Source organism: Bison bison, unplaced genomic scaffold (genome assembly GCF_000754665.1).
Source record: "Bison bison bison isolate TAMUID 2011002044 unplaced genomic scaffold, Bison_UMD1.0 scf7180017864065, whole genome shotgun sequence".
In the NCBI taxonomy this organism is placed as follows: Eukaryota; Metazoa; Chordata; class Mammalia; order Artiodactyla; family Bovidae; genus Bison; species Bison bison.
Window position 1 is genome coordinate 1,454,364 of NW_011494637.1, and position 26,798 is coordinate 1,481,161.

The 26,798-nt window shown below is 37.8% G+C and overlaps 1 protein-coding gene across 2 annotated transcripts in view; it reads left to right on the forward strand.

Moving 5' to 3' along the window:
• PACRG (PARK2 co-regulated) overlaps positions 1 to 26,798 on the forward strand; it is a 531,307-nt gene that overhangs the window by 58,056 nt on the left and 446,453 nt on the right. For both annotated transcript variants that reach the window (XM_010836738.1, XM_010836739.1), the window contains exon 2: positions 5,119 to 5,253. In XM_010836738.1, the coding sequence (XP_010835040.1) occupies positions 5,119 to 5,253 (135 nt within the window). The remainder of the gene's footprint in view (positions 1 to 5,118; positions 5,254 to 26,798) is intronic.

Sequence of the window (26,798 nt, forward strand, 5' to 3'; positions counted from 1 at the left end):
AGAACACCCAGGACTGATCTCATTTAGAATGGACTGGTTGGATCTCCTTGCAGTCCAAGGGACTCTCAAGAGTCTTCTCCAACACCACAGTTCAAAAGCATCAATTCTTCAGCGCTCAACTTTCTTCACAGTCCAACTCTCACATCCATACATGACTACTGGATAAACCATAGCCTTGACTAGATGGACCTTTGTTGGCAAAGTAATGTCTCTGCTTTTCAATATGCTCTCTAGGTTGGTCATAACTTTCCTTCCAAGGAGTAAGCATCTTTTAATTTCGTGGCTGCAGTCACCATCTGCAGTGATTTTGGAGCCCCCAAAAATAAATTCTGACACTGTTTTATGCTAAAAAACAGATCTACTGAAAAGAAACTTTCAAAGTATATGATGAGGAATTTTAGAGAAACTTAAGTCCCTTCCTACTAATTATTATTAGTTTTGTGACCTTATGACAGAGACTGTGATTTAAGTCCTAAACCCATTACAGCACATTCAATAGATGTCGGCATATAAAGTGTGCTGTCATCTGTAGTCGCTTCAGAGTGCATTCAGTATCTCGGTTCCCAAGTGCATTAGATTTTATTAAAAGAATTCAGCTGCAACATCCATTCTTCCTAATTGGTTTACGGATGGCCCTCACCATTCGGGCAAATCCTAATTGCATTTTCCCACAAATCTAGTTTGATTTATGGTTCCCTCTTTGCTCTATATTATTTATATAAATCGAGATTAAATTCTTAAGACATTAAATAAAACTTAGAGTAGTTTTTGTATAAGTATGAGACATATAAGGATCCTTAACAATCTTTTTTGCTTTGTTTTTATTTAGTCAAGTTGTATCCAACTGTGTGATATCCAGTAATAATAACTTTATTACCTTTTCAGAGATTAATTATATTTCACTTTTTTTTATGTACAGATTTTTAGAATTAGTTGGAATGAATTATGCATGGAATATTAAAAATAGTATATCTTTCTGTAAGCTTTAAGTGGGTATAAATTTGGAACAGAAAAAATATTATCTAAGGATATAATGACAGAGCATTTGCATAAAATTAGGTAATGTCCCTTTGCATTAACAAGTTCAGGTGGGGATATTCTAATCGGTTTTACAAATTGTAGCTCTCGAGACTCCAAGGATCAATCTGGAATGGACCTATAGCAGACCTCAGAGAAGCTAGTGTTTTTAAATAAGTAAATGGCGGAAATATGGAAACAGAAGATAACATAATCAAATCCTGTGACTGCTAAGCCATTGCATATTAGCATGGACAATGTTTGTAAAACTAAGATTTCCATGGAATTGTATGTATGGAATCATTTCGTAGAGAGCCCATGAATATTTATGGGCAGAAAGAGGAAGTGTAAGTTGTCTATTAGAGTTTATAAAAAGCCTTCTGGGCATCTTAGCAATATGTTCATTATTTGAAAAGTTTGGACATTTAGAACTTTGAGTTCTGAACCAGAAAGAAATAAAGTATATTCAGAATAAGAGATAAAAAGGAAGAGAAATTGATTTTAAGATAAATACAAAGAAAAAGGAGAAAGATGCCTAATCTCAAACAAATTTTCGGCCAGATAAACAAACGAGAGGCATGCTCTCAACAGCAGAAATGATAAATTGGCATCTAAAAAAAAACTGAAAAAGATGGTTAAGAGATGATGATAAGACAAAGAAATCTAAATCATGGTTGTAGCTGATTTTTTTAAGTGAGGGATTATAGTGAATCTCTACTGGAATTGAAAAAAGATTCCCTAGCACTCACAGCGACTCTTTGAGGTCCCATGGACTGAAGCACGCCAGGCCTCCCTGTCCATCACCAACTTCCTTGCTCAAACTCATGTCCAGTGAGTTGGTGATGGCATCCAACCATCTCATCCTCTGTTGTCCCCTTCTCCTCCTGCTTTCAATCTTTTCCAGCATCAGGGTCTTTTCCAGTGAGTCAGTTTTTCACATCAGGTGGCCAAATTATTGGAGTTTCAGCTTCAACATCAGTCCTTCCAATGAAGACTTAGGACTGATCTCCTTTAGAATGGACTGGTTGGATCTTCTTGCAGTCCAAGGGTCTCTCAAGAGTTTTCTCCAGCACCACAGTTCAAAAGTATCAGTTCTTTGGTGCTCAGCTTTCTTTATGGTCTAGCTCTCATGTCCATACATGACCACTGGAACCGTCTTGTGTGTCCACCCCAGCCAGCTGTAATAAGAGGCTCTTCTCCGTTCCTACTGGGGTGGTGTCAGAGGGACAGGCGCTGGTAGTGAGACTGCTCCATCTGTGATGTCAGGGTGGGGAGCGATGGTGGGCACTGCTCCCCTTCTCTGCCAGGATGGTGGTGGTGCAAGCCAAGGTGCTGAACTCCCACCCTCACCCAGAGAGATGAGGCGCTCTCTCCACCCACCCCAACCGAGGCCAGCTGGGACATCAGTACTTCTACCCCCCAGCTCTTTCTGCTAGAGAGATACCAGCATAAACCAGCTGAAACAGAAGGTTTAAGATCTGGAGTCTCACAACGTGCCAATGTCCAGGTTTCAATAAAGAAATCAGTTGTCACACCAAGAATCAGGAAGGTTGTAAAGTGAATAAAAAAAGATAAGCAACATATGCCACACACCCCCAGGCCCTGGCAGGCATCATTCTACTCTGTTTCCATGAGTTTCTTTTAGATTCCTCCAGAAGGTATTATCACATAGTATTTGTCTTTCAGTCTGACTTATTTCACTTAGACCTTAACGAATATTCAGGTTGTTCCAAATGGCAGGACTTACTTCTTTTTATGGTTGAGTGATATCCAATATAGGTCTTCCCTGGTGGGTCAGTGATAAAGAATCTGCCTGCTTATGCAGGAGATGCGGGTTTGATACCTGGGTTGGGAAGGTCCCCTGGAGAAGGAAATGGCAACCCACTCTGGTATTCTTGCCTGGGAAATCCCAATGACAGAGGAGCCTTGCGAACTACAGTCCACGGAGTCACAAAAGAGTCAGACATGACTTAGCAACTAAATAGCAAAAACAATATCCATTATACACACACACACACACACACACACACAAAGTTGTTTTCTTTATCCATTAAAAAGCTAATTTTTCAAAACCATAGAAGTGACCAATAATCAGTGCTGTGTAATAAACACACACCTACACACGCACACACGCATACACTATTGTGCTGTGAAGTACAGGGAAAGCGAAAGTCACTCAGTCGTGTCCGACTCTCTGTGACCCCGTGGCCTGTGCAGTCCATGGAATTCTCCAGGCCAGAGTACTGGAGTGGGTAGCTGTTCCCTTCTTCAGGGAATCTTCTCAACCCAGGAATCAAATCTAGGTGTCCCACATTGCAGGCAGATTCTTTACCATCTGAGCCACCAGGGGAGCACTATAACTTTCTATAAATACGTATGCATGCTGGCTACGTTTTCTTTCCTTAGAGTATGTTCTACCACCTTTGGAGGGCATGTTAGAATGGTGACATGATGGTAGATAGTAATTATTTTTTGTAAATGTAACTTCTTGGCAAAATAAAAATCTGTCAATTCTGTATCAGTTCCCAAAAATGTGATTCAAAATTTATTGTTCCATGAATCCCCAAAGTCTGGGAAGGACATCATACTAATATTGTTGACAACATCTCCTTCTGTATAGCATCCACCTCAGAGCTCTGAACAAAGCAGTTGCCGTAGGCACATGCTCATTTAACAGTTGAATGAACTTCGCTAAAAATAGCGGCTAATAATTCTAATACCAGACCAAATTTCAAATCTTTAATGAGCAAAAGGAAATCTTACTTCTCTACTGCCCAGTGTCTTCTCAGTAACCTATGCAATCATATACTGGGGACAGTGTGCTATGTACTGAAGATCATTTTAAACTCTAATAAAGGCCTCCATGTTACCACACTCCTCAATTCCACTTCAGCATTTAATCATCTTAATGTTTCTTAATATTCCACTCAGTTTCTAAAACTAGTCTTTATGTGAGCTTCAGATAAAACATGTTTGTCTTTATCTGTTTGTCATATTAGATATACTTTTATATATAGTTTGTTAAAATTAAAATTTTTCACACAGATATTAAAAATCAACATGATGTCAAATAATTTAAAATATTAAGATAGTAGGTAAATTATTTGCTATCTTGTTTATATTAAGAATTGACAAAATAATTATTTTATTAACCTAATAAATGAATAATAATTTACCTTTTTTAAAATAAAGAGGCATAAAAAAATAATGTTTAGACTATATGTATTGAACAACACAATGGAGTATAATTTCCTAAACATTTCACTAATCACTTTGAATTTTGTAACCTAATAAATTAGTTCATATGTAAATAATGCTACAAGATATTTGTAGCAGATTTAAAGTTGTACTCAATGTGAATAGCTTAATATGAGATATTTCTTCATTGATAAAAATCAATTTGACAGGTTGAAAGATTCTCATAGAATCTCTTCTAATGTTCATTTTTTTGAAACTCATGTTATCAGATGTAGACCACCATTTTTCTTTTTAAACTCTCTCATTTATCATTACTTAATTTTCAGAGGAGCCTAGCCTGCTACCACCCATGGGGTCCCAAAAAATGGCACACAACTTAGCAATTAAACAGCAAAATTTTTATCACACTTTTATGGTTTTGTGGTTATATTCATACCTTGAGAACATATTTTTATTTTATTTATATAGAAAGATTTGAAGGTGATATTTTAAATTTATTTCTAGAATATTCCACAAAATATATCAGACTTGGATTAGAACTTGCAGTTATTAGGAATCTTAAAAGTTTTAACACTCTGAACTTAGTTGCTTTTATTAAAATGTTTTCCTTAAACAAAAGTTCAGGCTTTTCTTCCTTACAAAGTAATATTTTAAAAGTGACACTTTCTAGGAATACTTTGTAAAATAGCTTGAAATAAAATAAATCCTTAACAGTGTTACACATTTTTTTTCTCCAAATGTTTGTGAGATTTTTGTTGCCCATTATTAAGATAATTTGATTTGTCTTCCAGAACATTTTGTACAAAATGAAACTTAAAAAAGCCAAAGTCTTTTCATCGTGCATTTTCCCATGTGTTTTAAAACCTGATTCCTACTTTTATTTTTTTATTTTTTCCTTTGAAGGTGAGAGGCCCTCCAAGTGCAGGAGCATTCAAAGAAAGACCCACCAAACCCACAGCATTTCGAAAATTTTATGAACGAGGAGACTTCCCAATTGCCCTTGAACATGATTCGAAAGGAAACAAAATAGCGTGGAAGGTAAGTCCTTGCAGAGCTGCGAGAACCAGCTGTGCTCGCTGTGGAAGTGCTATCTCCCAGTGCCAAACACACTCGACTGATAAGTAAATAAGCTGGAGTGATTTCTCGGTGAGTGGAAGATGGTGGGTAAGCTCTTAGAGGAAGCCCCTGTGTCAGCTGCCCACCTTGACTAACAATTAAATTACAGCCTGCAGGAAAAGAAAATGACAGAGTTGCTTTGCCTTAGAGAATTGTGTGCTGACCGATCCATCTCTATTTTTATGAGAGCCTGGCATTCCAGCCCGTTTCAGGCAGTCCATCAAATGATGAAACTGGTGGCTGGATGCGGAGAGCAACAGCCATTTATCTCCCCCCAAATTTCACCTTCCTGCAGGACACTTCCAAATGGAAGCTTTAATTACCTAAATGGATAGGTCAAGATTGTCTGCTCCCTGGAAATGCAGAGTGGAATACAAAAGCAGGCGGGCTCTGACGGAGGCCCTCTCCTCTCTGTCTGCAGCACGTGTCAGCTGGCGCATTGGCTGTCATATGAGCTCTGTTAGAGACTGACCTCGGCCGCTGAAAGCATTATAGCACCGACATTTTTCTGACAAAAGGTTAATTGGCTTCAAAATAAATGTATTGCCTAATGACTCCATTCTAATGGGGCTGTGTTTCTTTCTAAAAGGCTCGCTGGTGTTATTTGTAAAAACTTGCCAATCTCTCAACTGGAGAAGGCTTTTACATTTAATTTGAAAAATGAATGCTGATCTCTAACCAGCTTCTGCTATTTAATTATTTTTTGTTATCAAGGACTTTGCTTTGGGTGATATTTATCGGCTAAAAGGGCTTCTCTGCCTGAAGACTGGAAAGCAGTTGCCCGTGTGTGAGCATACCATCAGGTTAAGGAGCACAAAAGGTTTTGCCAAATATTTTGAATTTAGCAATTGATCCATGTAGCAAAAAAGTCCCACAGTAGTGTCTGAAGGGCGAATGTCAGGATTGTTTATAATTAGTAACAAATTTATGTTAAAAAATAAGAATGATCAAAGTGAAGAATTCATCAAAATAAACAGCTTAGAAAGAGTCATTAAAATTAACTTTTTCCTTCTCTTTTGGAAAAACTGAAAGAATTGATTGTATTATTTCTAGTATGTCTTTAAATGTTTTCACATAATTATCAAACGTTTCTAGATCTTGAGCAGTCACATAATATCCAGTTACTGAACTTATTAAAAAGTTATTTGGCAAGGGAAATCTAAAGTTGTCCTTGTTATTAAGTTTTGTTATATATTTTAGGCAAATGAAGGACATTATTATCTTGGTTTTAATCATCTGTCTTAAAATTTGCATTTGTTATATGAAAATGTGCATGATGAGAAAAAATATATAGCAATATAACTAATTTAGATATTTCCATCTTAAAAACTTTAATTAAGGATTGGTTTGTATTAATTACATGGATTTTGATTAATTACATGGATTTAGTGTTTGTGTCAACGTACCAATTCATGCATGGTAACACAGAGATTCTTAAGAACTTGATTCCTTTTGAGTAAAAGAATATGCCATATTTCCTTATGAAAAACAAGTGGATTTTGGTGTTTTATGTAATTTTAGCACATAAAAATTGTATCAATAAAAGAATCTATAGATTCTTTTTGACCTGCTTGAATAATCTTGAGTAACTTCTAGAAATGTCAAGAGACAAAAAAAAGTTTATCTTGAAAATAATAAAAGCATAGGGTGAATCATTTTGCGTTATCTTTGGTACTCCAGCAGTCAGATGGCATATAAACTGCTTTTCTTTTTTATAGCTATATTAATTCTTTTAAGCTACTATTGACTATTGTAGTGATTCAGCAAGCTAAAAAGTCAGATTAAAGAGGAAGCAATTTATTTGCTGCTGCTGGTAGGATAATAGCATACATTTAAAAAGACATCTTATCCTATAACCGGTAGACGTCTATCCTTTAAACCTTTGCCAACCAGATTTCAATTGTACTACTATAATGCTGAAGATAAAACATTAAACTTACTAAGCACAGGCTTGTGAGCGATCTCTCATATTTATTCGTATTTATTTCTTGGCACATATACTGTGGGGAACGTGTGATACTTGGTAGGACCAGAGGCCTTCTTTTAGGATAACATTTCTAAGGAATGGACATTGAATGTTTAAGAAAGCAGGGCTCCCCAAGCACCCTGCAAAAACCACACTAAAAACCGCCCCAGACCGGGCACTATACTCCCTTGTGTGCGGATAGAGCTCTGGTCAAGCGAACTTCTCACCTCATGGCCTAGCTTGCCCCTTGCTAAACACTTCTGAGTAGCTCTGATTCCCAGGAAAGTACCTGTCCTCTCTCCACAGTCCTTGTGACACCCCTGGGACTCCAAGAGTGGTTGTGAGACCTGAAATGGTGTGTGGAATTAAGTGGCAAGGAGATCCACTTCCTTTATCAGAATTTCAAGAAATGACTTTGCAAGGTTAGGTTTCTCAACCCACATCCTGAACTGCCGTCATAGTTTAGAGCACATAAAAATGATCATTTCTTCCGCATGTCAAAACAACAGGGCAGACCAAATGCCAGAATCTGTGCAGTTTAGTGTATCCCTCGTGGTATCGCTAAAGATCCAAGCACGGTCTAATGCATCTTTCGGCAGCGGTGGAAATGTGCTTCATCTGTAATGTCTAATACATTACAAGTAGCCATATGTGGCCATTAAGCACTTGAAATGTCCCCAGTGAGCCCGAGGAACTAAATTTTAGATTTTAATTAATTTTAATTTAAATAGCCACATGCTTACCATATTAGACAGTGCTGCTCTAGATTAAAATAAGATAATTCAGTCAAAAATAAATGCTTGAACCTGCTAGCCAGATAGGAGACTATAACTATCTGAGAATCATTATTAAAATGAAAAACTAAGACTAGTATATGCATCTTTGAGATGGCTGTGCTTATCATACATTCCTTGGTAAATATGAAAAAACTTTTGCAAGATATTTGTAGCAAAATTTTCTATATACTTATCAGGGGCAAGTTAATGATCTATGAAAGATGAATCAGTTCAGTTCAGTTCAGTCACTCAGTCGTGTCCAACTCTTTGGAACCCATGGACTGTGGCACGCCAGGCTTCCCTGTCCATCACCAACTCCCAGAGCTTGCTCAAACTCATGTCCATTGAGTCGGTAATGCCATCCAACCTTCTCATCCTCTGTTATCCCCTTCTCCTCCTGCCTTCAATCTTTCCTAGCATCAGAATCTTTTCCAATGAGTCAGTTCTTCCCATCAGGTGGCCAAAGTATTGGGTTTCAGCTTCAGCATCAGTCCTTCCAATGAATATTCATGACTGATTTCCTTTAGGATTGACTGGTTTGATCTCCTTGCTGTTCAAGGGACTCTCAAGAGTCTTCTCCATCACCACAGTTCAAAAGCATCAGTGCTTCTTCAGCACTCAGCTTTCTTTATGGTCCAACTCACACATCCATGCATGACTACTGGAAAAACCATAGCTTTGGCTAGATGGACCTTTGTTGGCAAAGTAATGTCTCTGGTTTTTAATATACTGTCCAGGTTGGTCATAGCTTTTCTTCCGAGGAGCAAGCATCTTTTAATTTCATGGCTCCAGTCATCATCTGCAGAGATTTTGGAGCACCAAAAATAAAATCTGTCACTGTTTCCATTGTTCCCCTGTCTATTTGCCATGAAGTGATTGGACTGTATGCTATGATCTTTGTTTTTTGACTGTTGGGTTTTAAGGCAACTTTTTCACTCTCCTCTTTCACTTTCATCAAGAGGCTCTTTAGTTCCTCTTTGCTTTCTGCTACAAAGGTGGTGTCATCTGCACATCTGACGTTATTGATATTTTGTCCTGGCAATCTTGATTCCAGCTTGTGCTTCATCCAGCCCGGCATTCCAGGCTAAGTTAAATGATCAGGGTGACAATATACAGCCTTGACATATACCTTTTCCAATTTGGAACCAGTCCATTGTTCAATGCCTGGTTCTAACTGTTGCTTTTTGACCTGCATTTGACCTCCTGAGGTTTCTCAGGAGGCAGGTAAGGTGGTCTGTTATTCCCATCTCTAAGAGTTTTCCAGAGTTTGTTGTAGTCCACACATAGGCTTTTGCATAGTCAGTGAAACAGAAGTAGATGTTTTTCTGGAATTCTCTTGCTTCTTCTGTGGTCCAATAGATGTTGGCAATTTAATCTCTGGTTCCTCTGTCTTTTCTAAATCCAGTTGAACATCTGGAAGTTCTCAGTTCACGTACTGTTGAAGCCTAGCTTGAAGGATTTTGAGCATTACTTTGCTAGCAGGTGAAATGAGTACAATTGTGCAGTAGTTTGAACATTCTTTGGCATTGCCCTTCTTTGAAACTGGAATGAAAACTGACCTTTTCCAGTCCTGTGGCCACTGCTGAGTTTTCCAAATTCCCTGGCATATTGAGTGCAGCACTTTCACAGCATCATCTTTTAGGATTTGACCTCTACTAGCTTTGTTTGTAGTGATGCTTTCTAAGGCCCACTTGACTTTACATTCCAGGATGTCTGACTCTAGGTGAGCAATCACACCATCGTGGTTATCCGGATCATTAAGATCTTTTTTGTATAGTTCTTCTGTGTGTTCTTGCCACCTTTTCTTAATATCTTCTGCTTCTGTTAGGTCCATACGGTTTCTGTCCTTTATTGTGCCCATCTTTGCATGAAATGTTCCCTTGGTATCTCTAATTTTCTTGAAGAGATCTCTAGTGTTTCCCATTCTGTTGTTTTCCTCTATTTCTTCGCATTGATCGCTGAGGAAGGCTTTCTTATCTCTCCTTGCTATTCTTTGGAGCTCTGCATTCAGATAGGTATATCTTTCCTTTTCTCCTTTGCCTTTCACTTCTCTTTTTTCTGAGCTATTTGTTAGGCCTCCTCACACAACCATTTTGCCTTTTTGCATTTCCTTTCTTGGGGATGGTTTTGATCACCACCTCCTGTACAATGTCTTGAACCTCCATCCATAGTTCTTCAGGCACTCTGTCTATCAGATCTAATTCCTTGAATCTATTTGTATCTTTCACTGTATAATCACAGGGGATTTAATTTAGGTCATACCTGAATGCCTTAGTGGTTTTCCCTGCTTTCTTCAATTTAAAATCATACTTCATCAACTATTTCCCAACTGTTGGATATTATAGGATTGTTTCAATTTCAGAGGGCATGTAATTTCTAAATAATATTAAATGAAACACCCAGATACATAAACCTTTGTTTCCACCTCTGATTGCATCCTTAGGTTAAATTCCCTGAAGAGGAATTAGTAGGTCAAAAGTAATATTTTAAAAGCAGTCATTCCACAGAACCATATTCATCACTGGATCCTCCTTTAAATAAAAGTCTGCTAAGGTGATGGGTTTCCCTTGTGGCTTAGAGGGGTAAAGTGTCCGCCTGCAATGTGGGAGACCTGGGTTCAATCCCTGAGTCAGGAAGATCCCTTGGAGAAGGAAATGGCAACCCACTGCAGCACTCTTGCGTGGAAAATCCCATGGACAGAGGAGCCTGGAAGCCTGCAGGCCAAGGGGTCGCAAAGAGTCGGACATGACTGAGCGACTTCACTTTCACTAAAGTGATGGGTAAAGCATCTCATTTTGTTCGTTGATTATTAGGATTGTTAAACACTTTTATATGCTTAACTAATTTGCTTGCCTTCTGAGCCCTCTTCTTAAATTGTCCGGTTTTCTAGTGAAGAGTTAGTCTATTTCCTATTGAAATTTAAATTTATTTAATTGAAAATTAAAATTTATGTGTAAATTTTATCTGTCAAAAGGATTTTATTATCTTTTTGACATAGATAATATGAACAGATTCTTAAAGTTTTAATTTTTGTTTATAAGGTTTGATGACCACAATCATTTTAAATCTGTCTAACCAGGTCTCACCTTTCTAATCAAACATTTCTTCCTGAGACTGTATATCGTGTGTTTTCTCTTTGCCGTCTCTAAATACTATGCATATCAGTCTCAAGCAATGCTACTACTCTTACACTTAGTTTTAACACAAATGAAAATAAGTCTGGTTTTGGTCCCTGAGAGCTCTGCACTTTCTACTTGTAGAAGTCTTTAAGACAGAAAAAGAAGAGATGCAACAGGAAAACTACATGCCTAGCTGTAATTTTGAGGTCTTCTTCAAAATGGAAAGTTATAAAAAAATAAACTGCCTACAACAGACAGGTATAAACCTTGTCTGAAACTGTATACCATTTCATTTCTCAGCATCTTATATAATTGGTCCTGAACCACACATACTTTTTAGTCTTTTTAAAAGGAATCTTACTCAGTTTTTTCCTCTTAATTTTTTTTCAAACTTGCCTTCTTAAGTCATAGAAACTGCATAGTGGCATTGTCCAAATTAGCATAGCAACCTGGGGCATTTCTGCATTCTTGTTTTCTTAGTCTTTGATATGTAAATAATCTTTGGTAGCCAGTTATGTTGAAATTAAGTGAATAAAGCCAGAACTGTGCGCCTTTGATGCACACAGGTAGGTCCAAGTGAGAATGGACTTTAGGTGGCCCCTCCTCTTTGCCAAAAATACATCTGCCTCCCTGGCCTATTGGAGGTGCATAGAATTTCACCACTGAAGCATAGTTCCCTGAGGTTAATGTTATAAATTATACATTACTTGTTGATTAAAACTTGGATCATGCAACTTTGTTTTTTGATTAAAAATTAATTCATAAAGCAACATTAATTATGTAATTTAAACACACATCTTTCTGTAGTTTAATCAATGAGTTATATGTATATTCATTTATAAAGTTTAATCCACTTTAGCATTTTACTAAAAGATTTTAAGCTGTTTTACAAAGAATTGTAAAATACAGAAATTTAGCATATACTAGGGAAGATGAGAGAAAATGAAAACCAGATAGGGACCTACAATGGAGCCAGTAACAAGGCTAATAAAAATGACATACCCTAAATACTTCTAAGCCAGGGATTGTATCTTTATTTCTAGCTTGTTCCCTCCCTTCAGCCCACTGTCAGCCCACTGAGATGAAACTTAGAGCATCATGGAGATGAAACTTAGAAACCCTGAAGGAGTGTCTGGCACAGAGCTGATGCCCAGTGATGTGTGTTGAATGAATATAAAACATCCCGCAACTGGTTACCGCTAAGGTCCACTTCTCAGGACACTGTTTCATGAGCGCACGTCTCAGCCTCTAGGCCTTACTCTCTTTGGTGACGACCATGTACTGAATGATTGGCATGGCGCTTCACAGTTACTAAAATAGCCGTATTTCAAGATATTCATGAAATAGCTTAAAGAACAAACGATTAATTAGAAATTAGCCGTAGAGACCAAGTCTTCTGGTAGCAAATTAAGATAAGCTCCAGCAAGTTAATTTGAACACACAGTCCAGAGCTGTATGCAACAGTTTCTGTAGGTTGAATTTTACCTTGAAAATGCTTAAATTATATGTAATGCTTTCCCAATGATTATCGATTTCTTAAATTGTAATGTAAGTTTATTTTTCTTTACAAATGACTGAAAATGTATGTTCAGTCTGAACATTCAAGTAAAGAAAATGCTGTGCATAAGATAACTGGATGCCTAAATTTTTAAAAGAGTATCTATTGGTGGTGTCTGGACCGTGCCTTCAATTCCATGTCAGCCTCCTAGTTTTTAATACTCACATATGACTCTGTTAAGAATTTCTTCTCCAGCATGTTCTCTTCTTTTTTTCAATTCTTAGAGGCATTGGTATTCATGAAACATAAACAACTCTGTCAATGTGACTGTTTTCATTGACATGACTGATAATTTCTACCAGGAAAAACATTTATTGAATATAATTATTATTAAAATGTACGCTAATTTTCTTACAATTAAAATCATTCCAAACCACGATAGCTCATTATCTGTAAATACAACCACATTTTAAAGTAAATCCCACTGTGATATGATATCTGATCCATTAACCCTCAGTATATGGTTCTCAAAACTCTGTAATTTTGATTAATAATTAAGTCCTCTGGTGCCTTCAGTTTCTTAATGTTTCTGTTTCTTCAGGATTCAAAAAATTAACGCTGTATCTATTACCCCAGGCAAAATCGATATTGATCTTTAAAATCTTATAGGCAAATTTATTTGAGTTGAATAATTTGTTTTACATGAAGAAAGAATGAATATATTCTTTGAATTGTCCTGGGCTTCTATATTTTTTGATAACTGCCAAAGCTTAAGTTTGGATAACAGGCCTTAGTAGAATTTGTAAGGCAAATTTTGCAAGAAAAATGACAATTTACCTAATTTTTGTACAAGAAAGGCTGCTGCATTTCCGCTATTAATTCCTCTGTGATTAATTAATAGAGCTTTTTCTCAAAGTCTTGAAAAAAAAAAAAAATCCTCCAGCAATTAAAGTGCTTTTCGGTGTTTTCTGAAGGAAGGGACTGCATACACAATTAATGCCATCCTTTTATTTGATGTGAATTGCTCTGTCTTAAAAGTGTATGGCATGAAAATACAGCCATGTATCAGAAATAACTTTAATTGAAATTGGTTAGATGACCTCCGAAAGCTCGATGAAAGATTTTCTGCTGAATGGGCTGGTGCTCCCTGCTGCCTGTATAATTTATGTGAGAAATTAGTGCGAATGGTTCACTTTTATGGAGGAGTGCTGCCCGTAGCAAGCCTGCAGAAACAATTTCCCCCCAAGCCTCCATCTGTTCTTCAAACTAGGGCATATGCCATCTCATCGAGCCTGAAAGTCAACTGATTTATAACTCCTGGAAAGTGCATAGACTGAAAAGAAAGGTCGGCCGCAGTTACGTGACAGTGATTTGGTAAGCATGGGCTAAAGACAGTTCACATTACAAGAGGCCCAGGGGGATCAAGCGATGCTCTAAGTTTCATCTCAGTGGGCTGACAGCTAGAGGAAAAACAAATGGCTCCCGTTTCTCAAGCTACGCAACCCCTGCTCTTGAGAAGTAGGAGTGGTCTTGGTGGAGCCAGGGCACCACAGCTGGGATGCTCTATCACTATCCCTTGAAGAAATGGGGCTGCTGCCACCTTCCCCGAGATAAATGTTGCCATCTCAGAAATATCCGATCTTTAAACAGAGGATGAGATGGCTGGATGGCATCACCGACTCAATGGACACGAGTTGGAGCAAACTCCGGGAGATGGCGAAGGATAGGGAAGCCTGGCGTGCGGCCGTCTATGGGGTCGCAGGGAGTCAGACACGACTGAGTAACTGAACCACAACAATCTTTAAACAAAAAATGAGTGTTGCTGTTTTTCAGAAAGTTTTGTTTGGGGACACAAGTCAGACTTTTCATGATTTTTCTATGTCTCCCCGGAGAGTGAATTTTCAGTTCTATTCCGATTAGTGATATAATGAATGTTTCCCTCTCTCTTATCACTTGTCAGATATTCCTTCTTTTTACTGAAGTATTTTTGAGATCAAAAGTTTTTTGACAGATGACACAGGAATCAGATTGAGGGTATAATAATAATCAGTATTTGTTTGATGCTTTTATTTAGAGTGATCAGTGTCCTTATATTTGAGGCTTCTGGATACTGAGTAAATTTTCAACTACCCTAAGTTATATTAAAGTTTCTCCATTACTTTCAGGTAAAATCTAAACAAAGTATTAATGAATAATCATATCAATTTTAATATATATTTAAAGCAAGAACTTCAGGGAATGTTTTACCTTTATAAAAAGAAGGTTATGCTGACTGAAAATTCTCTGCAAAAATTAATTCTGGTAGATTAATTAGTTAAACTCATATAAAAATGTAGGTTTTTCCAGTAGTAATTTATGGATGTGAGAGTTAGACCATAAAGAAAGCTTAGTGCCGAAGAACTAATGATTTTGATCTGTGGTACTGGAGAGGACCCTTGAGAGTCCCTTGGATTACAAGGAGATCCAACCAGTCCATCCTAAAGGAAATCAGTCCTGAATATTCATTGGAAAGACTGATGCTGAAGCTGAAACTCCAGTACTTTGGCCACCTGATGCGAAGAACTGACTTGTATGAAAAGACCCTGATGCTGGGAAAGATTGAAGGCAGGAGCAGAAGGGGACAACAGAGGATGAGATGGTTGGATGCCATCACACTCAATGGACAGGAGTTTGAGTAAGCTTTGGGAGTTGGTGATGGACAGGGAGGCCTGGCGTGCTGCAGTCCATGGGGTTGCAAAGAGTCGGACATGACTGGGCGACTGAACTGAACTGAAAAATGTAAATTTTTATCTTTATTATTACCTATTAAGGTTTATTCTCAATATGAAATGTATACATTTTATCTTATAAAATAAAAGATATTGAAAAGTAGAAGGAATAAATGAATCAGTCATCTTTCCACCACTCACTGAATGCAGTTGTTAACATTTTTCAAAGTATTTCTGTCTTATCTTCTCCTCAGTTGAGATCGTAGTATACGTAATAGTTTGTAAAGAAATATTTGTCATTATATGGTATATCAAATCTGTATGCCCTTATTCTTAGATTTTCTAACTTTTCTTCTAACTTAAAAGTATTATTGTTTTTGAAAATTTTGAAATTGAATAAAGTGTATACATAGGGTAACATTTATCCAAAGAGAACCACTTTCAGTGTATTGTTTGAGTTCAGCTGTCTTCTACACGTGTGCTTTTGTTTTGTTTATTTTAGTTTTGGCTGTGCTAGGTCTGCACTGCTACGCGGGCTCTTCTCTCGTGGGAAGCAGGGGCTGCGTCTGGCTGTGGCGTGTGGGCTTCTCGTAGGGCTGGCTTCTCCTTCTGTGACACACAGGCTCCAGCGCGTGCGAGCAGGGGCTGCGTCTGGCTGTGGCGTGTGGGCTTCTTGTACGGGTGGCTTCTCCTTCTGTGGCACACAGGCTCCGGCGCGTGTGGTACCCAGTAGTTTTGGCACAGGGGCTCAGTGGCTGCAGCTCCCTGGCTCTGGAGCACAGGCTCAGTAATTCTGGCAAATGGGCTTCGTCGCTCCTTGGCATGTGGGATCTTCGCAGACCAGGGATTGAACCCATGTCTCCTGCATTGGCAGGCGTGCAGCATCTCCTTCAGCAAATCTTAAGCTGCCATGACAACCGCATAAGTGCACTCGTCACTATGAACATGCTGGTAGTATAGTTTTGGAGACTAGCAAGAGATAGTAAGAAAAATGGTTTATTAAATACGAAACACATTTCTTGCTATTGGGTAAAGTATAAAAAGTGAACAAAGATAGTTGATAGAATTATTATAAGCCAGTCTCCCCCTTCAACCTAAGACATATCCCTTACAGGAATAAAGTCTTGAAGAACTTCCAAGGTTGCATTCCAGCCTGAATTAGGGAAAACTCATGAAACCTTCAAGCTATAAAACCTTTAAGCCTCCCTTTTCTTGAGTTGTTATTTAATTTCATCCTTGTATTTCATCCTGTCGTTTCTGATTATCTCCCATACTTAATTTTTATCTCTTTATTCATTTTTTAATAACTTCTGGAAGAGCTTTCTTCTATTTTCTATTTACTTTAGTATCAATTTGTCTACTAGTGCCTCAAATTCAAATTTAACTTACACTGCTATAGTTAACCTTGAAAATCTTTATATTGTTGACTGATATTGTTGTACATACTGGCTTAAAAATTCTTGTACAAATAGGTTCATCATAGGAAATTTTCTGATATTTTTATCTGCATTTTGTAATACAGATAAGCAAAAATAAAAATATGAATCAACTGTAATCCACCTCACCTTCAGGTTGCCTCTTTTACATTATTAGGATTAACTTTTCAGACCTTTTCTCACCATATGCAAATATATGTATGTATACAAATTTTAAAAAATGTTTTGTTCATACTTCATAACTTTTATTTATTTATTTATTTTTGGTTTGGGGTTGGTTTTTTTAAATTTATTTAAATTTATTTATTTTAATTGGAGGCTAATTACTTTACAATATTGTATTGGTTTTGCCATACATCAACATGAATCCCCCATGGATGTACACTAATTACGTCATAATTTGCACATGCACTCTAAAAATTATTTTGGGACGTTCTAGACGGTTCCATAATTTAACCAATTCCATGTTGTTCGATAGTAATGTTTTCCTTAGGTATTAATGCTTTTCTTCAGTGTTTTGCTATTACAAGCAATACTATTATCAGCATTATTGTACGTTTCATTTATATTCTATCTTGCAAATATATCTGATTGTTCCCTAATGGTAAAAATCTCATTTTCTTAGCCTTTGCCTATTTTCACCATATAGATTTCTGGCTTCTTGGACCTTTGAACATGCTAAGTTGTGTCCAACTCTTGCGACCCCACAGACTGTAGTCTGCCAGGCTCCTCTGTCCATGAGATTCCCCAGGCAAGAGTACTGGAGTGGGTTGCCATTTCCTTCTCCAGAGGATCTTCCTGACCCACGGATTCGAACTCAGGTCTCCTGCATTGCAGACAGATTCTTACCGACTTAGCTACATTTTCACCATATAGATTTCTGGCTTCTTGGACCCTTGAACATGCTCATTTCTAAAAATCACTGATTACGAATGTAGTGGATTTAAAGGGGCTTCCTCAACTTCTAAGTCTATAAGATGATATTCTCTTTTCTTTTGGGGCAGGATATTGGGCTTCCCTGGTGGCGCCAGTGGTAAAGAACCTGCCTGCCGGTGCAGGAGACATAAGAGACATGCGTTCAATCCCTGGGTCAGGAAGATCCCCTGGAGAAGGAAATGGCAATGCACTCCAACATTCTTGCCTGGATAATCCCATGAACAGAGGAGCCTGGCGGGCCACAGTCTATGAGGTCACAAGAGTCAGACATGACTGAGCATGCACACACACAGACACATGCAGTGTGTTTATAATACCCATTATTTTCAATCCTACCTCAGTCTAGAATTGGTGTTTGCCGAGGCTTAGAACATGTCACTGTGCTTGACCTCATTCATTCTCTTCTTGGGGACCAGTGAACTCTCCTTATCAGTTTCCTTGGGTGGACTGCCAAGCTCCCCCTAGTCCCTGAAGACTGGTATGGACGTGCTTCGGCTAGTCCTCTTCTGGTGATATAAAAAGGAATTTCCTGTGACTTCTGACACTGAAATCGACGGAGTAGGCAAATTCCAGAAATGTACACAGACTCAGCTGTGTTTTTCTCTGCCCTTACCCTTACCCTTACCTTGCTCATGGGGCACACCACTTTCCAGAACGCAGTGCAGTGTGCTACCAGGGGTCTGTGTCCCCACTTCAGTTGTTTTCTGAGAGTTGGCTGTGAATGGATGTGGGTGTGATGGTTATGGGGATGAGAATGGAAAGGAGCACACTTTGTCTTAAAAAGCACCTACTTCACAGCCGCAGAATACTGGCCTAGTCCACGCCCGCCCCTCAATGGAGTCTGTTCCAGATCTTGTGTTTCTGAGGGAGCAGAAAGTGTAGGAGGGATTAAAAAAAAAAAACAAAAACCCACAACCTACCAACTTTAGAATGGGTGCCTCTGGTTGCAGCATATGAGTTGATCATGAACTGTGGTTTTGCCTGCCAGTTCCACAGGCCTCTTCATCTGTAGAAATTCCTTTTCTTCCTGCGTGTGCATTCATTATTATACCTGGTTTTCTCTTGCATGTTATGTTCTCATCTTTTTCTGCATCTTCATAGGTAATTTGGTAGCATGTTGGGAGACACTGTGTCAGAGACTGTTGTCCAGAAGCTGTTTAAAATAGCTGAGTCCAATTTAGTTATGTCCATTATTGGACTGTATTCTATTACAGAGAAGTTATATGATCCCATCAATACCCAGGCAGCAGTGACTCATCAACTCTTAAAGGAAGCGAATACTTACCAACCAGTGAGACAGAGTGGTAGCCTCTGTAGCCTGGTTGATGTCTTCCTCTGGTCTTAAGAAGTTTAGCGTCACTGTCCGGCAAAGAAATAGCACATATCAAGTGCTTCCTTTTGGGTAGCCCGTATGTTCTTAATCCTTTATTCAGTATGTGTTTAGCATTTGCTACTTTAATTATCTGGTTCAAATAATTTTTGTAGACAAATTTAAAATGAGAGGGTCTTATGGTAGTTTTATTCCTAGTTTTTTAAGGAATCTCCATACTCTTCTCCATAGTGGCTGGATCAATTCACCTCTCCACACCGTCTCCAGCATTTAGTTTGTAGACTTTTTGATGATGGCCATTCTGACTGGTGTGAGGTAATACCTCATTATAGTTTTGATTTGCATTTCTCTGATAGTGAGCAATGCTGAGCATCTTTTCATGTGTTTATTGGCCATGTGTACTTTTTCTTTGGAGAAATGTCTGTTTAGGTCTTCTGACCAGTTTTTGATTGGGCTGTTTGTCTCCCTGATATTGAGCTGTATGAGCTGCTTATATGTTCTGGAGATTAAGTCTTTGTCAACTGTTTCATTTGCAATTATTTTCTCCCGTTCTGAGGGTTGTCTTTTAATCTTGTTTATCATTTGCCGTGCAAAAGCTTTTAAGTTAAAGAGAAAAACAAATATCGTGTATTAACACACACACACACACACACACATATGGAATCTAGAAAGATGGTACTGATGAACCTGTTTGCAGGGGAGATGCAGATACAGAGGACAGACTGTGGACACAGTAGGGGAAGGAGCGGGTGGGATGAGCTGAGAGAGGAGCATTGCAACATACACGTTATTGTGCGTAAAAATACACAATGGGAATTTGCCGTATGACCCAGGGAGCTCAAACCCAGGGTTTTGTGACAGCCTCGAGCGGTGGGATGGGGTGGGAGGTGGAAGGGAGGTTCGATGGAAGAGGCATGTGTATACCTGTGGCTGATTCATGTTGATGTGTGGCAGAAACCAGCACAGCATTGTAAAGCAATTATCCTCCAATTAAAAATAAATTTAAAAAAATGAGAGGCTCTACAGCATGTTTAGCAGATCATAAATTTATATATTTCCCATGAATGCAGTTGGCTGACCCTTTTGGTTTTTCCTCACGGTTGTCTATTTATTATTATTTGTTGTTGTTCAGTTGCTCAGTCGTGTCCAACTCTTTGTGACCCCCATGGACTGCAGCCTGCCAGGCCTCCCTGTCCTTCACTATCTCCCAGAGTTTTCTCAAACTTATGTCCATTGAGTCGATGATGCCATCCACCCATCTCATCCTCTGTCGCCCCTTTCTCCTCCTGCCCTCAGTCTTTCCCAACATTTATATTATTATGTAGACAAATAATACCTTTAAAATGACCTTGAGGTGATCAATCCACATACCTATATATCTAGATATTGTAGCATTCCCAAGCATCAGTGAGACACCCCCGACTCCAAAATTCTACACTATATTTTGAAACATATACTGTTATCTATATTTTTACCTAGATATGAATTTTTAAGATGTATCCTGTTTGGTGTTCAATCTGATTTAAAGTAGAAAACTCTGAAGTTCATATTAAATAAGGATTGGACTTGCTCACTGTAGCCTTCACATCTCTTAGTCTGTTTTCCCCTTTTTCCCTGTCTCTTTAATCCCCTGTGTTTCATTCTACATGACTGCCTGAAATCTGTCTTTCAAACTAACACTTCACTTTCTTCAGTTAGATTTAATCTACTGCTTAACTTGTGTGTTAAATTTTTAAAATTCAGTTTCAGTGAACATCAATTCTAAAATTAATTTTGGTTTCTCTAAAAGATCTGCCTGTTTCTTCCATTATGTCTTCTTGCTTTTGGGGTTTTCTTATAGTCTTTATCAAGTTATGTATTCTAGGTATATTTATTTAAAATTTCTTTCGTGTCCATCTATTATGTCCAGTTCCAGAGGTGTGAGTTTGGACGCGTCACTTTCTCCTATTCTCAGCCGTTTTGTTTCCTCAAGTGTTTTATGGATATTTCAGTCCAACTCAGAGTTCCTATTTTGTGGAATGTATTTTCCTTGGGAGTCGTGCTTGCGACGGGGTATGGGGGCATCCCTGTGGACATGATTTCAAGTGTGTCTCTCCACGGGCATGGCTTCTGAAGTAATTTTTATATGAATTAGACTCCACGTTTCTGCACCAGTCTGTTGTTCACCACTCAAGATTTGAGTTTCCTCTTCATTTCTGAGAACTTGATATTTGCCTTTCTTACTTTTGAGGCTGGCTATGGATTTTCATAATCTTTCATCTAGATTTTATAGCTTGGTTTGGTCATATTGATCAGAGGCCTTTCTATAGGATTGTTTTCTCAATTAGCCTAATATCTTATCTTAGAGAAAGAGCTATTTTAAGATACAACCTTTTTCCATTGTAAGATCAAATCTAAAATGTTCCCACTTAAAAAAAAATCGATGAAAAAAAATGCTCTTTATATTTCTCATGGAAGTCTTTTATTTAAACAACTGCAATGAACTAATTTATAGTGCATGGCTTTGTGTGTATGTGGCTTTTGTGTTGGCACATAACCACACATAAACAAATATTATATCTATTTTAAAACCAGTATAATTTTGACTTGGAAAAATCACAAGTAAAAAATTTATAAAGATTTTATACCAACCCAAATTCTCATATTTGTATATAATGTATGTATATACATGTATATGTATGTTTATATAGATATCTTGCTTCTATTTAAGTGTTAGAGTTAGTATTTCATCTTCATTCAGTAAAATTTAACCAGAAAATTAAGGTGGTTGGGGTGAGTCTGAGAAGACTTACATCTTCTCATTGTTTACACCTGGTAGTAAGTCTCTTGAGGAGCATTAGCCCATCAAACATCTTTTAAATGTTTTCCATGTACAGTAAGTTATATAAAATTTTACTAAACATAATTATGTTTTAAAAATCGATGTAGTATAACATTGTATTAAAGAGATTTAGGTGTTTTTTTTTTTTTTAATAAATCTTCCTCCACAGAATGAATCACATTAGAGTTATTGATTTCTATTTTGAAGAATTGCTTCAGTAGTAAAGTATTTGTATATGCACAAAGTAGATTGTTCTTTTATGACATTTTTCTTTCTGCTTTATATTTTTTAAAATGCAACATAGCAAGTGGTGGTGTACTAGGCTGGTAATATTAAAACCACAAGTCAAAACATGCAAAAGTCAAGATTTTTATAATTCTATTTGGGAATCTAGCTTTTTCTGCCAGTGTTCATTATAATTTTAACACTTCATTATTGTAACTTATTACATTTAATAAACTAACATTTGGGACTAGCTTCAAATCTCAAACAGCAATTTAGCAGATGGTTCATTTCATGGAAAAGAAATGTAAACTCTCATGATTGTTTCTGTATCATTGCAGAAATGCCTTGGTTAGTTGCAGTATTACTAGTAATGTTTCTCTGGTCAACAACGATAGAATTTAGGTCAGTTTTCAGAAATAATGATGTCTATACCCAATGAATACATCCTCTACAGAATATGCTAGTATTGTACTAAACTTTTTGGTAAGAACTGTTGCATGTTATTAAGGTCAAGCATTACTGTTTGACTTCTTAAATAATTAACTTGGGTTTTTCTCATCATTTTCTATCTTGTACTTTATACATCAGAAACCTTTCCTCTCGTGGATTCCCAGACATGTCATCTTGTTTCTTGCCTCTTAATCTTTACTCGTGGTTTAGAACCCAGTTCTGGGAAACCAATATGTCCTATTACTAGTCTGAAAGCTGAGTAAGATAGAAATCTATTTCCATGTCTCACTTTGCGATGGCGGATTTTGAAAGGACAGAGGCAGAGTGTTATTTAACTTTCACCTACCATAGCCCCTGATATATCATGAATAAATATTTTAAAGCTGATGTTTCAAATATTTCACTAAAAATTATATTTTTACATTTTACATATTTTATTTTAATACACTTGCAATTAAAATTTTCATCTACTCAAGAGCCAAGAGTTAAACTTGTAGAATGTGATTTGCAGTTCTTTGGGGACCTGTTTTGGATCAGCACAATGAGCATTGCTTATTTCTGAAAATAGAATTAGTTTATTTAAATTCCAATGGTCTGATCATCTCGAAGCTGTATTCTTATGTATGCACTGTTTTTAACTGTGTATCATCCAGTTCATGTCCATGCAGCTTAGTAGGAAGTATCCATTTATTCAATAGACATTACATGAACTCCTACTATGTATCAGGCGCTGTTCTAGACTCTGGAAATTTAGCAGTGAATAAAGTTGACTCATTGGAAAAGACTCTGATGCTGGGAGGGATTGGGGGCAGGAGGAAAAGGGGACAACAGAGGATGAGATGCTGGATGGCATCACTGACTCGATGGACGTGAGTTTGAGTGAACTCCGGGAGTTGGTGGTGGACAAAAAAGAAGGAAGTGTTAAAGAAAATTTTGTACTTTCAAGACCTATTAATTACTAAAAATCAGTGTCAAAGTTATAATCCAACACTAATAAATTAACAAATTATATTTTAATTAAGTTCTTATTCTACTTTAAGGCTAATTAAGGGATCATAAATGACTGTGTTTTGTATATTTCAGCATAAATATTTTATGAGCATATGCAAATGAGTATTTCCTTTGTGAAAAGTACTTTTCACATTTTAAATAAGAGGAAGCCTAAATAACAGAGCATGCCTGTTTTTTTTGTCCCCTTTCACTGTTCTTTTCAAAATAAAATCAGTACTAGTCAGCAGATTTAGAAAAACAAACAAGAAATGATGAGATACACATGAGCAGACACATCTGGGTCCAGAAATGCCCTATCCCGATTGTCTTTACATGAGTCACACAAAATAGGAGCTTCTAACACAGGTGAAGACTGGACTGGAGTCCAGTCTTGCTTAGATGCCTTTGGAGACACAATCTGATGGATTCACCACATAATATACTTTTTTTTTCATATAAGCATATCAAGGTATCTACTCTGACAGTTACACAATATAATGTTTCTCAGAAATTAATACATTTGAATAAAAGTAGATTAAACTGGGTATTATACACATGTTCTCTTCATTTGTTTATTCTGAGCATTCTTTCATCCATCACACTTCGGAAGTTTGCAATTTATTAGGCGCAGTGGAAGTCAGTGATAGAGTCCTTTGTGCAGTGGGTACAATTAGTCACAAATGGAATGAAGTAAAAAGTAACTTACAATAGTGCAAAATTACCTGTATTTTTGAAATCATAAATCTAAAGCCTGCCCCACTGTGAGCTATAAAGTAAGTAGAGAAAATGTGCATGGGAAATCAATTGGGTAACAAACTACTTTATCAGAAGTCTAAATTTTGTGTAATTAATGCACATACTTTGTCATTTATTTTGCTTTATAAGATTATTTTATCAGCACAAAAATGTTCATCCATCTCAATCAAAATCTGATGAGAGTTTCTAGCAGATGGAGTATAAACATATTAAGTCTATTTTGTATTGAAAGAGTAATGGAATATTTAATAGACATTTACTTGTATAACTTCAGCCTACTTTTTAAAGAAAACAGGATGGAGTCCAAATTTTAACTAATAGAAAGCCACCTTTGTCACTTCAGCCATAGTTTGGACCGTAGATTCTCTTATGCTTCTTTTTAATTATTTGCTCAGGTTGGACTTTAATACAAAATCAGTACAGTGTGGAATGCTAAAAAGCCGGGGGTGTGTGAGTATCATTTCTGTGACAAGAGTAGGTGGAAGGAAGGACGAATGTGCTTTCAGAAGCCCCAGTGATTCACAGCTGGGTGATTAACATTGTGAGTCACTTTTTTCCTCTTCTCCCACTTCCTTGCCCCCAGTCCATATAGCAACCCTAATGCATTTTCTGGTTTGATTGGATTACTTTTGATGGACTTAAGCTGAAAGCAAAGTTCAAAGAGAGGAGACCAAATTCAAGTGCCTGGATGATCAGGGATTAACATTTCAAACCCCCATGGGTCCATGGGAAGATGCTTGAGCTCAGTCAGGCAGCCAGACTGGAAATCACGTGGAGTCGCTGATGGGTGTAAAGCTTTTTATTTCATTTCCTGTGACCCTGGACTCTGTTCCCTTTCACCCACAGGGCTCCACCAGGAATGCTTTTCCCCTAACTCTTGATCAAGTTCTCACCTTCAGGGGTGTGGTCTGTCTGGCTCATCAAAGCAGCCATCCTTGGTCATTCTCTTTAGAACGGGCGCCCCTCCCTGTCCGTGTGCTCCAGGGCTGGGGTGTTTGTCCAGAGCTCAGTACCAGGCAGCACTCCTGCCTGTCCCTGGGGAAGCAGGGGACTAACTAGGAGAGACCATTTGTCTTGGATGTCTACGCCATCCACATTTTTTAGATAGGAAGGATTGAAGGATGGTAATACAGATGAAAGTGTGAGAGCCATATAGGGGTTAGGGGAAAGTGGAGGTCTTATATTAAAAGAACTCTTACTTATCAGGCATGTGGTTATTTGGTCTGCTTTGCTGCAGGAGGGCCATGGAGGAGATGAAGTTGGGAAGAGAGGCTGATAACATGGAAAGCCCCCCTGTCTAGCTGCCACTGACTCCTTCTCTCTGCCATCACTTCCAACATTTTCATTCTCCTCTCTCCTTTATTTATTCATTAACTTACTCATTTATTCAGGCAACATTCATTGACTGCTCCAGTGATCTCTCCTGCTTTATTTTTAAACCGCTTCATTTTGTCTTACTCTGCTGACTATTAAAACTCACCTGTTTAGTGTTAATTTCCATAGAGGACTGCTGCTTCTTCTTCCAAACTGAATGTCATTCATTGCTCAAACCTAAAAGAGGGTGACTGTAATGCACCACGGAAGTCAGATAGTCTAGAGAATGAGCAAGACCTAGAGCGACAGGGTCTGTCCACTGCTGTCTTCAGAGCTGCGCTGACGCTGCTGCTTCTGCCACCTAAGGTCGGCCTTCATGATTAAAGCTACTGGAGTTAACGTATGCTTTGCTTTTCACTGTTTTATTATATTTCATTCAATAAGTACGTATTGAGTGTCTACAGTTTGCCTAGCACTGATAGGTGGTAGGCATGCAGCATTCCTGGAGAAGGGCATGGCGACCCACTCCAGTATTCTTGCTTGGAGAATTCCATGGACAGGAGCCTGGTGGGCTACAGTCCATGGGGTCGCAAGGAGTCAGACAGGACTGAACAAATAACACTTTCACTCATGTAGCATCTAAATCATTACCCTCATGGTGGTTGGGTCATTGAATATGATGAAAGCATGTTGGGTTGGTCAAAAAGTTCATTTGAGTTTTTTCCATAATTTCTTACAGAAAATGTATATTTTTTAAAAACAGGCATTTTGGTTGTCTTAGATTTTAACTCAGAATACCATATGATGATATTCTTGGGCATTAGAAAAGCTGAAAATTTTATTTTTTTTCTTTGACTAAATTTCGTTTCTGCCTTATTAAGAGATGGGTTTCAGAGAAAAGTAAAGCAACCTAGATAGCATATTAAAAAGCAGAGACATTACTTTGACAACAAAGGTCCGTCTAGTCAAGGCTATGGTTTTTCCACTGGTCATGTATGGATGTGAGAGTTGGACTGTGAAGAAGGCTGAGCGCCAAAGAATTGATGCTTTTGAACTGTGGTGTTGGAGAAGACTCTTGGGAGTCCCTTGGACTACAAGGAGATCCAACCAGTCCATTCTAAAGGAGATCAGTCCTGGGTGTT